The sequence below is a fragment of the Trichosurus vulpecula genome, chromosome 6 (assembly GCF_011100635.1).
Source record: "Trichosurus vulpecula isolate mTriVul1 chromosome 6, mTriVul1.pri, whole genome shotgun sequence".
Classification (NCBI taxonomy): Eukaryota; Metazoa; Chordata; class Mammalia; order Diprotodontia; family Phalangeridae; genus Trichosurus; species Trichosurus vulpecula.
The window spans coordinates 263,128,782-263,141,400 of record NC_050578.1 but is presented as its reverse complement, the minus strand read 5'-3'; the positions used below and the strand labels follow the sequence as shown (position 1 = coordinate 263,141,400).

The following is a 12,619-nucleotide window of genomic DNA, read 5'->3' as shown; positions in this document are numbered from 1 at the left end:
TTCAGCTTCTTTCCTTCTCCATGACTTCCTCTTAATCTAAGTGTATAGGACTTGACAAAAGTGTAAACTTTGAATCTACCCCTATTATAAAAATGTAACAATAATAATTTCTAATTCATACTCTGCCACTGTCTTCTGTTCCTCAATTTCATTTATTTTTTGCTTCTCATGGTCCATCTCTAATTTTCTCCAACAGGAATCATGATGACCCCTGACAGGAATCAGAGTAGTGAGGTTGTGTTCATCCTCTTAGGATTCTCTGATTACCCAAAGCTCCAGGTGCCCCTCTTTCTATTGTTCTTCGTTGTCTATGCAGTTGCTGTGGTGGGGAATGTGGGCATGATTGTGGTCATCAAGATCAATCCCAAACTCCACACCCCAATGTACTTTTTCCTGAAGCACTTGTCCTTTGTGGATTTCTGTTACTCCACTATAGCAACACCAAAACTACTAGAAAACTTAGTTGTAGAAGACAAAAGCATCTCTATCAAAGGCTGCATCACACAGTTTTCCATTGGAATCATCTGTGTGATAACAGAGATGGGCATGTTGGCAGTGATGGCCTATGACCGCTTCGTCGCTATATGTTACCCTTTGCTATATGCAGTTTCCATGTCCCCAAAATGCTGTGCACTGCTAGTGACTGTGGCATATTCTTGGGGCATTATTTCTTCTATTGTACTCACCTACTCACTTCTTGTATTGTCATTTTGTGAGACCAAAATCATTAATAACTTTGTATGTGAATATTCTGTCTTCCTATCTGCTTCCTGTTCTGATAAATACTTCAGTGAGATGATGCTTTTTATCTTTGTAAATCTCAGTGCATTTTGCACCCTCGTCATTATCCTTACATCCTATCTTTTCATTTTTTACACCATCCTCAAAATGCATTCAGCCACTGGGAGATATAAAGCTTTCTCTACTTGTGCCTCCCACTTGACAGCTGTTACCATCTTCTATGGGACCATTCTGTTCCTTTATTTTATCCCCAATTCCAAAAACCCAGGGCTTGTAGTCAAAGTAGGATCTGTTTTTTATATTGTAGTGATTCCTGTGCTAAATCCCTTCATATATAGTCTAAGGAACAATGATGTGAAGGAAACTTTCAGGAAAATAAGCGATCTCAAAATCATTTCTCAATAATATCATTTACATGGATTCTATGACTACTGTCTAAACTGTTCTGATGGAATTTATGGTGATTTTTAATTAAATCTCTGAGCCCTATTCAGTTACTCCATAGTCAGATAATTCTTAGGCAAATGATACAAGAATATTTTTAATGAGAAATATCAGTGCCAGAGAAGCATTACAGTATATTCCATAATGTAGCATCAATCTCAGAACCTTTTATTGTAAAAGCTTAATAAATACTTGTGGGTGGACAATAACTTAACTCCCCTCTCCTCCCCTGACCTCCCCTGCCCTCTGCTCCCCTCCTCTCCTCTCCTCTCCTCTCCTCTCCTCTCCTTTCCTCTCCTCTCTTTTCCTCGCCTCTCCTTTCCTCTCCTCTCTTTTCCTCGCCTCTCCTTTCCTCTCTGCTATTCTCTTCTCCCCAGAATGAGCCCCTCTTTTTTCCCTTTCTTCCTCATTCATTCCCCATAAATTTTTCACAAAACTTGATTTGTAGTTTAAATAAATATTAATTTCACACATAAATTATTATTATTATTATTATTTTGTCTAGATCTCTAACTTCTTTGCTATAAATGACTTTCACTGAGAAATCAATTCCTCTAAAGCCTATTTGAGTTGCACTCTCTGGAGCAGAGTTTGAATGCTTGTCAGTTTAGTTCATTGTGAACTACATGGCCCAGGGTGGCACAAGGTTAAGCAGAGTGTAGCAGTTTTGGGCATGTCAGGTGCTTGGGGAATTACAATAGTGTTAACTGCTCAGAGATCATGCACAACTTGCTAGTCCCATCCACCAGGCTTGTGGACTGGAAAGAAGGCAGTGTTCATGGGGGAAATACAGGGGCTAATAAGGTTCTTAGACAAGAAGGTATTAATAAGGTCATAACTCTCCCAAACACCTCAGTGCTTAGTATATATTGGCATGGGAAAAGTAAGGATTTAGAAGGGTCTAAGCACACAACAACAGGTGGGCACTGCTAACTGACCCAATATTGGTGGCATCTGAAGCCCACAAGGTAGGGGGAAATTGAATAAGAGACAGATGGTTGGAAGAGGTTAAGGGGAAAAGACCCAAAATTGTGGGTACACTTTCAGAGGTGAATGGTGTCTGGGATAACAAGCATGAGGAAGATATTTATTTTAGGTCAAATGAAAAAGTAATTTATGGAGCATATAATGTGCTAGTAAGAGGCTGGGGGTCTCAGGGACCAGAAGAAAGGAATGAAAAGTTCTAATCCCTACAATAAAAAGGGAGAGAGGCTCTGAGATATGGGTTGCAATCGTCTTATTAGTGTTCCCCACAACTGAAATACTCTCATGATTCCAGGGGAGGGGAGTGAGGAAGGCAGTGGGTTTAAAACTGATAGGGTGGCATTGGTGTCAACTAAAGCAGACACCTCTTGCTCCTGCATGAGCAAGGAGATATCTCCAACAGGAGTCATGGGGATAAAGGCCATTGTCTGAACATTCCCCTCCTTGGGCTACTCCTCCTGTTTCCCACCTCCCCAGAGCCTCATCATGCTGAGTGATCAGGGGTGTAGGGAAGGTCACTCAATATTTTCTGGGGTACTTTCCCTTTTTCAGCTTCTACGCTAGCTATTATTCTGCATTCTGTTCTCCAGTGACCTGGTTTCTTAAAGTAAAAACAATCTCTTAACTTGTGGGTCATGTTGAATGGTCCTGATAGTGTGAGGGAGTTGAAGAAGTTTGGGGAAGAGCTCAAGAAAGTCCCTGTACTTACTCAATCATCTGCATATGCTTTTTAATTTAATATAATCAAAATTATCTCTTTTAGCCTTTATAATGTTCTCTATCTCTTGTTTGGTCATGAACGTGCAACTCATTTAAATTTTCCTTTAAGAATTTGGATACTATACCACTTGGTGCATATATGTTTAGTACTGATATAAAAGCATTGTCTACAGGACTTTTCAGCAAGATGCAATTATATCTCTTCATATATATCTTTTAATTAAGCCTAGTTTTGCTTTTACTTTGTCTGATATAAGGATTGCTACTTTTGCTTTTTTTATTTTATTTTTTACTTTGGCTGAAGCATAATATAGTCTCCCAATCACTTTCCTTCATTTTGATATTTCTCCTAAGCATCATATTGTAGGATTCTGTTATTTGATGCAGAATATTATCCACTTCTATTTTATGGGAGAATTCATCCCACTTACATTCACAGTTATGATCACTACCTGTGTATTTCCCTCCATCCTATTTTTCCTCCTGTTTGCCCTCTTTCTCTTTTCACCCTTTACCTCCTCAACTGTGTTTTGTTTTTGTCTACTGCCTCCCTTGGTCTACACACTCTTCTGTCATTTCTCCTCTCACCTCTCTCCCAATCCCTGCTTTTACCTAATCTTTTTCCCTCCTACTTTCCTATTGGTTAAGAAAGATTTCTATCGTTAATTGATTATGTATATTATTCAATCTTTGAGCCAATATTGATGAGAGTAAGGTTCCAATGATGTCCATCATCTATCCTCCCATCTTTCCTTTCATGGTAGTTTTTTTTCACAGCTCTTCATGTCAAATAATTTATCTCATTCAACCTCTCTTCCTTCTTCATCCAGGGTACTCCTCTTTCTCATCTCTTTATTTTTTTATGTTATTTCCTCAAATTCTCCTTATACCCCTACCCTGTGTCTATGTATATTCCTTCTGGTTGTACTATTAGTGGTACAATGTTTATGAATTGTAAGTGCCATCTTCCCATGTAGAGATGTAATCAGTTCACTCCATTGAATTCCTTATGTTTTCTTTTCCATTTATACCTTTTTAGGCTTCTCTTGGGTCTTGATATTGCAGATTTTTTTTTTGGTTCAGTCCTGGTATTCTCATTATAAAAACTTGAAATCCTTCTATTTCATTGAATGACCACTTTTTCCTCTTAAAGTATTTTTTTAATTTCATCAGGTAAATAATTCTTGGTTGTACTCCTAGATCCTTTGCCTTCTGAAATATCATGTTCTATGCCTTCTGACCCCTTAATGTTTTCAGCTGCTAAATCCTATGTAATCCTGATTGTGGTTCCCCAATATTTGAAGTGTTCCTTTCTGACCATATGCAGTATGTTTTTTTCCCTTGACCTTGACAGTTCTGTAATCTGGCTATGATGTTTCTTGGAGTGTTTATTTTGGGATTTCTTTCCTTAGTTGAGTGGTGGATTCTTTAAATGCCTATTTTACCCTATTCAAAGCCTATTTTGTACAAAGGATTGATGAAGGAAACTGCTATTCCAAACAGAATTTATAATTTTTATATTAATTGATATGATATGGGTAACAAATTTACTAGTAATTTAGTTTTCTCAAGAGCTACCTTTCTGGATTGGGAGACAGACTTCACAATGAAACTTAAACTGATCAATCAAAATTAACAATGCTCACAATCACTGAACCTTTAGCTAAGGGAATCAAAGATTGTAGAATTTGTCCTCATCACAGAACTCTGGTTCTGTACCCTAGGGTAAGTGGTCATAACCCTCAAAGACTTGACTCCAGAATTACAGTATTGTGGGACTTGTGAGTTTCTCATGGAAAACAACTAAACAATTATTTGTAATCCGCCTTCTTCTTCCTCCTTCCCCACTTGTGCTTTAAGCATTTAACCTATGTTTTTAATTCAGCTATGGGAACATTCCTCACCCTGAAACTGATTGATTAAACTATTTTATTACTGGCACTACCATCTCTAGGCCTGCTATGTGCACTTCTGAGCAATTTCAGGTTGGAGACTGGTTCCAGAAACATCTTATTAAACACTATCCACATACAGATAAAGAACTGATGGACTCTGAATCCAGATCAAAGCACACTTTTTTTCATTTACTTTATTTTTCTTCATTTTTTTCTTTTGATCTGTTTCTTCTTTCATAACTGTAACTAATGTGGAATTATATATTTACATGATGGCACATGTCTATCAAATTGCCTACCTTTTATAGGAAGAGGGGAGGGAAAGGACAGAGGGAGAAAAAATTTGATCTTAAAATGTTGTAAAAATGAATGCTAAAAATTGTTGTGAGATATAACTGGGAAAAAATAAAATACTATTTAAATGAATGAGTATACGAAAAGCGCTAATGAAAATCTTTATCATAATATTATATCTCTAGTATTTCCTACCTCCTTTTTTAGTATTTTCCCTACACTTGTGTCAAAATATTAGGTTTAAATAAGAACCTTAACAACTCATTTCATGAGATGTTGACAATTGTTATATTTGTTTATATTTATTGGAAAAAAATCCCAGCCTCTGGAATTCAGAGATTCAAATAAAAGGTTGGACACAGGGTAACTGTCTTTTCCAATTTCTCTGGACAATCTGCTAAATCAAAAAAAAAAGGTTGAAATATGGGTTGGTGCAAAGAATGCCTATGCCAAAGTAATGACAGTATTGGAGTATAGAAGGATACTTAAAATCCTATTTTATTTTACATATTGTTTTAGAATTAGAAAAGACCAATGAGGGTAAATTGGGAATATTATTTAAGTCCAGTCCAGCAGAGGTAAGCAAATCCATTCTCTGTCCTAAGGAGCATTGGTCAAAGTTTTACTGTTCTACATTATATTTATTTTCTGTTAAGATAGATACAGAGTAACGAATCTATCTAACATTATCACTTATGTTATTCAATGATGGACTCCCATATTCTTCCACTACCTTCCTAATAATAGAGGATCATGAAAATAGCATTGTCTCAAAGCTATGATTTATGGAACTTTGTTGCTTTTTTAGGATGCAATACTGTGTTAGTAAGCAAAAATGGGCTCCTTAGCACTTAGTTCAACAAGTGCCCTTGAATAGTTTGGCTTTTGTTCCCTTTGAGTAATTCATTGAGCCTTACTAGGTGCTAAGCCCCAGGCCCAAACCCCTATTAGGTGTAAAACCTTAGTAGGTGTGGATTGGCAACTAAGGTGGGGCCCAAGGTGGGGCTAACTCCAGGGAGGGCCTAGTTTACATGTCTGGGAGAGCAGAGGCTTTTAGACGACTTGGGTTTAAGTCTGCCTCTTTGTGATGATTCTAGGTCACATGGGTGAGTCGCATGTGTGACTCACCCCTAACGCTGAAAAAGATATAAAAACCAGGGGTTGGCTGTCTGTTCTTTGGAGCTCTTTGCCGCAGTAGTGGTGGCACATGACTCTGGGCCAGCCCTTGTTCTGAGCTCCTGGGCTGAACCTAGATGTTGGTAACTATGAATTGTATTGGGTCTGTCTGTTGATATTTGTAATTTGTTTGTATTTTGTTCTGAAGTTCAGGGTGCTGGCTTTTTCCCCTGAGCCAAGTGAATGCTGTCTGTATGCTGGATTAAAGTAAACTTGTCAACCCCTTCACCATGCTTTCCTTAGTTAAGCAGATCAAAAGAACCTGTGCTGTTGGCAGCTTTCCGGGTGCTGCCTGTGAGTGGATCTTATACCCCCACAGAAGCTGCTAGCTGGATTGTTGAAACAAATACATTCTAATTATTATAACTGCCTTATATGTCATTTTTATGGTTTGTTAAGCCAATTCATGGACATTGTACATGAAACATTCATTTTACATTAATCGAAAAAATATTTGATTGCCTTCTAAAATGAATATAATCTCTTTCATTCTAAAAGTACTCAGAATATGCAAAATGAGAGCTTAATTAATGTAATTACTGGGAAAGATGAATCCTAATCTTTGAGAATTATTTGTTTCTCCTAGGTCTTTGGGATATGGTGTTATTTGGTTTTGATGTTTTATGGCTCCAAATGAAACATTAAAAATTATTAGAAATAATATTTTTTCTCGTTATTATCTCCTCATAAATAGATGCCAGAATAATATAATTTAATGAGACTGGATCAAAGAATTTCCATTTTTGCCGAGGAAAGGAAGACTGATTAATAATATTCAAAGGAGTTCATTACTCATACCATAGATAGAAAATAAACAACTGGTGAGAACTTCATTTTTTTCCCTTAGTCAGCATGAAGATGCATGTTTTTTATCTCTTGAGACCAATTAGCTCCCCCCAAAACATGTGTAAGCATAACAAGACTGCTAATTAATATCTTTGCCATATATCCTATAAAAATAAATCTGTGTAAAAGGAACATTAAGGCAATTAATTAAGTCAAGATGGAGAGAGGGGGAAATCCTCAGAATTTCTTGTCAATGAAGAAAGTGAGAGTGATTTTAATTCTTGTGGATCAGTGATCACACTCATGTGGATAATCCTTCCATGGGGAAAAAAAGACAACAACAACAGTAATGCACCCATTCCAGTTGATCCCACCAAATATATAATCAGCAAACCAATCAATGAACTTTCATTGAATCCTTATCATGAAACAAGCACTGTGACAAATATTTTCTCTCCATCTGTGAGACAATTGGTGAGTATCTACCTTTCTCAAAGCCTCAATTTCCCCACATAAGGAATGGGGGAAATAATAATTTCACTTAATGTCTCATTGAGTTATGAGTGAGAAAAAACAATTTGCAAAGGATAAAAAAGTCATTATCAGGGTTACAGTTACAGATAAAGGGACAAACAGATAATTTCACCGTATTCTTTGGAGCAATGGCCCTCCCACTTTTCCCCAAATATTTTCTTCTTTTCAGTAGTATCTGTCTGTTTAACCCAACCCAATCCAATATCTATTAAGCATATATGGTGTGCCTGGCACTGTGATAAGCACTGGGGATTAAATTAATAAAAAAGAAAGACAGTCTCTGCCCTCAATAAGCTTACAATACAAAGGGTGAGATTACATGTAAAAAGAGGCAGGAAGGCAGAGGGGTGGGCCAGATGGCATGCTGTGGAGTATTCAGTGTGGAGGCCTGTTCCATAAAATTCAATTCAAGCAGAGCACCAGTTGCAAGATGGAGTGATCTGAGAGTCCAGTTTCTGCCCTCTATAAAGGAAGGAATTGGGAGGAATTTGATAGTCTACCTCTCATCCTTCCAAACAGAGGGGAAAGGAGCCTGAGCAGGGTGAAATTAGTCAAGGCTTGAGTAAAAGCATGGTGATGATTTTAGAAGTGATGAGCTCATCCTCTCAGGGACATCTTCAATGGAGTTGAAAGCAGTCAGGGCAGCAGATGCAGGAGATCCTGTGTTAAGCATGATTGTCCTGGTAAATCTTGAGAAATGTCACTGATGTATTTGTAGAAAAGTTAGGATCAATGGCATGCTGGAAGGAACATTGAATTTAGAGTCCAAAAAGCATATGACAGCTAGTTCTGTTATTTTCAAATTCCATTCCACAAGAAAATGATTACCTCTCTCTTATAATTGGGTTGCTTCTCTCTGAAATGATAGTGGTTGAACTATATAATAATTCTGGTCCCATTCAGTTCCAAATCCAATAATCTTATGATGACAATAGTCTTGGCAAGAGCAAAGGGAAGATGAGTTTTGAATAACAAATGGGAACATTGTGGTTCTATCTCTTACCTATATTGTTTCTTTAGAGTAAGATCCTGAACCACTCTTTCTTTATGTCATGAATAGTTAAGGACTCTACTTTCCAAGCTTAATGAATGTGTATTAATCACAGACTCTTTAAATAATGGGATTGCAGATTGAGACCTAAATAAACATTAGAGGTCATGTTTTCCATACCCAACCTCTCCTTATATGAAAGATAAAGAAACTGAAGCCCAGAAAGAGTAAATAACTTGCCCCAAAGTTACAAAAATTAGGGGTCAGAGGACCACAGTTGGACTGCTACCTTGAAAAATAACTTACTAAATCAAAATACAATGTACTCAGTGTCATTTTTGTCTTTTGTAAAATATGGCTGATAATATTTTCACTCTATAATTCATAAAGTCTTCATGAGAATACTCATTAATTTTTTTAGGGTTTGTAAAGCATTATTACAGAATATTTTAATCCTCTTTCTATCCTCTATACAATAGAAAGGAGGGGGAAAATGTGGAGTTTACATGCATATATACAAAATAAATAAAAATAAACAATTAATAACAAAATAATCACATGCTCGTTCAAAAATTATTTTCCGTACTCTCCCATCATGTTTCTCACACTTTTTTCTTTTAAAAATTTAGTTAGCATTTTCCCCAGTTATTTATAAAAATATTTTAACATTTGTTTTTAAAACATTGAGTTCCAAATTCAATCATTTCCTCTTCCCCCAAATCCCTGTTCATTGAAATGGAAAGCAAAAGAGATGTAGGTTATACATGTACAGTCATGCAAAACATTTTCATAATAGTCATGTTGTGAAAGGAAACATAGACCAAGTATAAACCTTAAGAAAAATAAAGTTTAAAAAGTATTTTTCAATCTGTATTCAGACACCATCAGTTCTTTCCCTGAGGAAGGATAGCATTTTTAATCATAAGTCCTTCAGAGTTCTCTTGGATCATTGTTTTCCTGACAAAAGCTAAGCCATTCATAGCCGATCATTTTATAATATTGCTTTTACTCTATGCACAATACATTTCACTTTGCATCAGTTCATGTAAGTCTTTGCAGGTTTCTTTTTTCCCCCTCTGAGAGCAGTTGCTCACCATTTCTTATAGCACAATAAGTGTTCTGTCATAAGTGCATGCCCAAATGTGTTCAGTCATTCCCAAATTGATGGGCAGCCACTTGATTTCCAATTCTTTGCCACCAGAAATATTTTTGTACATATAAGTCCTATAAATATTTTTTGTACATATAAGTCCCTTTCCTTTTTTTTTTTGATCTCTTTTGGGATACAGATCTAGTAGTGGTATTGCTAAATCAAAGGGTATGCAGGGTTTATAACCCTTTCAGCATAGTTCCAAATTGCTCTACAAAATGGTTGAATCAGTACACAACTCCACCAACAGTGCATTGCTTTCTCATTTTCCCAATATCCCTTCCAATGTTTGTCATTTCCCTTTTCTGTCCTATTAGCTAATCTAATAGGAATGAGGTAGTACCTCAGAATTGTTTTAATTTTCAATTCTCCAATCAATAGTTTGTTAGAACATTTTTATATGGCTACAGATAGCTTTGATTATTTCATCTGAAAACTGTTCGTATCTTTCCACCATGACGCTTATTTTATATTCTCATTCACTTTACCTGGGGGATCCCAGGCTGATTGATCTCTAAGATCCTCTCCAGTTATATCAGAGAAGGGTAAAATTGTTAGCTCTCTCAAACTATAAGTGGAAGGATAATTGTGAATCTAATTTTAGAGAAAGTTACCTTATCAAGAGCTCCACACACCTATGAAAGCAGAAGTCAGATGAAGAAAAATGAGTATGTCTTTTAAACATTAAAATTTGTCCTCAAAAAACAAACAAAAAACTAAATCTGCCAACTTTCATCTAAAAATATTGTTTGAAAGCATTTAAAGCTCTTTAAATAGACAAGATTCCTTGCTCAGTGCGGATAGCTTCCCTCCCATGACACTTTTCATTTCTTAATGAGAGTCAGATATTCAGACTCTAACCCCAAGGTTCTAAGTACCCATTAATGAATCAATGTAAGGTAATAAAAAAACCACTGGGAACATTCTAGTCTTGCTGTTCCACTTACTGGATATGTATTATTTGCACATCATTTCCCCTCTCTTACTTTCAAGTTCATCATGATAAAATTTGGAAAATGATACTATCATTCCCTACATTCCAGGGTTGTTATAAGGCAATGTATTAAATAGGGTAAACTACTATGTCCATGAGAGTTATCATTACAGTGATTTTTAACAGCAGACACTTTATATTTTTTAATATTAGACACATTTTCACATTACTCATTATGTAAAGGAGAATTAGAACCAATGTGGGGCGAACCACAAGAAAGAAAAAACAAAACAAAACAAAAAAAGTAAAAGAGAGCAAATAGTATGCTTCCATCTGCATTCAGACTCCAAAGTTCTTTCTTTGGATGTGGTTAGCATTTTCCATCATGAGTCTGTTGGAGTTGTCTTAGATATTATTCCAGTTCTAATGAATGATTCTGCTCAATTTGTAAAAATAGCACCTCCTACCCCAGCCTAGACATACCAGGTCTGAAAGTATATGTAAAACTGCCACAATCATCTAAATTATTTTGTCCTAGCTAAGAAAAAGAGTGGTGGATCAATACAATAGGTTAGGTACACAAGACATACTAGTCAATGACTATTGTAATCTATTGTTCAATAAATTCAAAGACTCCAGCTTCTGGGATAAGAATTCACTATAAGAATTCATTCTTCTGCGATTTTCTGATCTTCCCAAACTCCAAGGTCTCCTCTTTGCCATTTTCTGAAGCATCTATATAAGTATACTGATAGGAAATGGGCTTCTCATTGTGATAACCAGGATTGACTCAGGTCTCCAGACCCCAATGTATTTTTTCCTAGGCAACTTTTCCTTCTTGGAAACATGTTATACATCAGTCACTCTCCCTAGAATGCTGGCAGATCTCTGGACCCAAAAGAGAACTATTTCATTCCTAGCCTGTGCAGTACAAACTTGCTCCCTTTATATTCTGGGAGTATGATGGCTTATGACCATTATGTTGCCATGTGTAAGCCTCTCATTATGAATCAAAGGTTATGTATCCAACTGGTTATGATGTTCTGGATGATTCGGATCCCAGCACTGGCAGAGGAAACATATCAGATTTTCTGTCTGATTTTTTGTGGTCCAAACAAACTAAATCATATTTTCTGTGATGCCCCACCATTACTGGAGTTGGCCTGTGGGGACACACATAAAAGAGAGGTCTCTGTCCATGTTGCTGCATTGGTGTTTGTCATAAATCCCTTTCTGTTGATACTCACATCCTGTTTCAAAACATATCCACCATCCTGAGGCTGCCTTCGACCTCTGGGAGATCCAAAGCCTTTTCCACCTGCTCCTCCCACTTCATGGATGTGTGCTTATTTCATGGGTCTGGAAGTATTGTGTGTTTGCAGCCCAAATCCAGTCACTCAGCAGGATCAGTCAAAGTGTTGGCTCTTTTCTACACCACTGTTACCCCAGTGTTCAATCCCTTGATATATACATTGAGAAATAAAGACATCATTGCTGCACTGAGAAAACTATTTCCTAAGTGAATTAGGTCATAAAGCCTTGAGCAAAATATATAAACTTTGGTTTTCTTTTATTTTATTTCACAGTTCCTACAAAAAAATACACATCTGCTTGTTTTTTTTTTAATTGCAATAATAGTGCACATCATTGAGAATCAATAAAGAGTTTCTATTTGAAAATACAGGGCACCTGCTTAAAGTTTCCACTTTATTTTACTAGACTGTGAAGGAGCTGAACAAATCACTATTTCTGAAGTCATAACAAATATCAACAGACACCTTGAGTGCAATCATATTATGATTATGATTTCTGCTACTTTCCCAATATCACATGAACATTTCCAAAAAAACTTTTTTCCCAAAAAAAGGTAAATTTAATTGTGTTGGAGAGGGAGAGGCAGAGAGAGGAAGGGAGGGAGGGAGGGGGGAGAGAGAGAGTCAGCCAGATATGTAGGCAGAGACAAAGAAAGA

The 12,619-nt window shown here is 36.6% G+C and overlaps 1 protein-coding gene and 1 pseudogene across 1 annotated transcript; both read left to right on the top strand.

The window, feature by feature from the left end:
• Positions 1-201: 201 nt before the first annotated feature.
• Positions 202-1,146, top strand: LOC118854190 (olfactory receptor 5D13-like). Its single transcript, XM_036764533.1, has one exon. The coding sequence runs from the start codon at positions 202-204 to the stop codon at positions 1,144-1,146; it is 945 nt and encodes a 314-aa protein (XP_036620428.1).
• A 759-nt stretch (positions 1,147-1,905) lies between these two features.
• On the top strand, positions 1,906-12,172 carry LOC118855051 (annotated as a pseudogene).
• Positions 12,173-12,619: the final 447 nt, after the last annotated feature.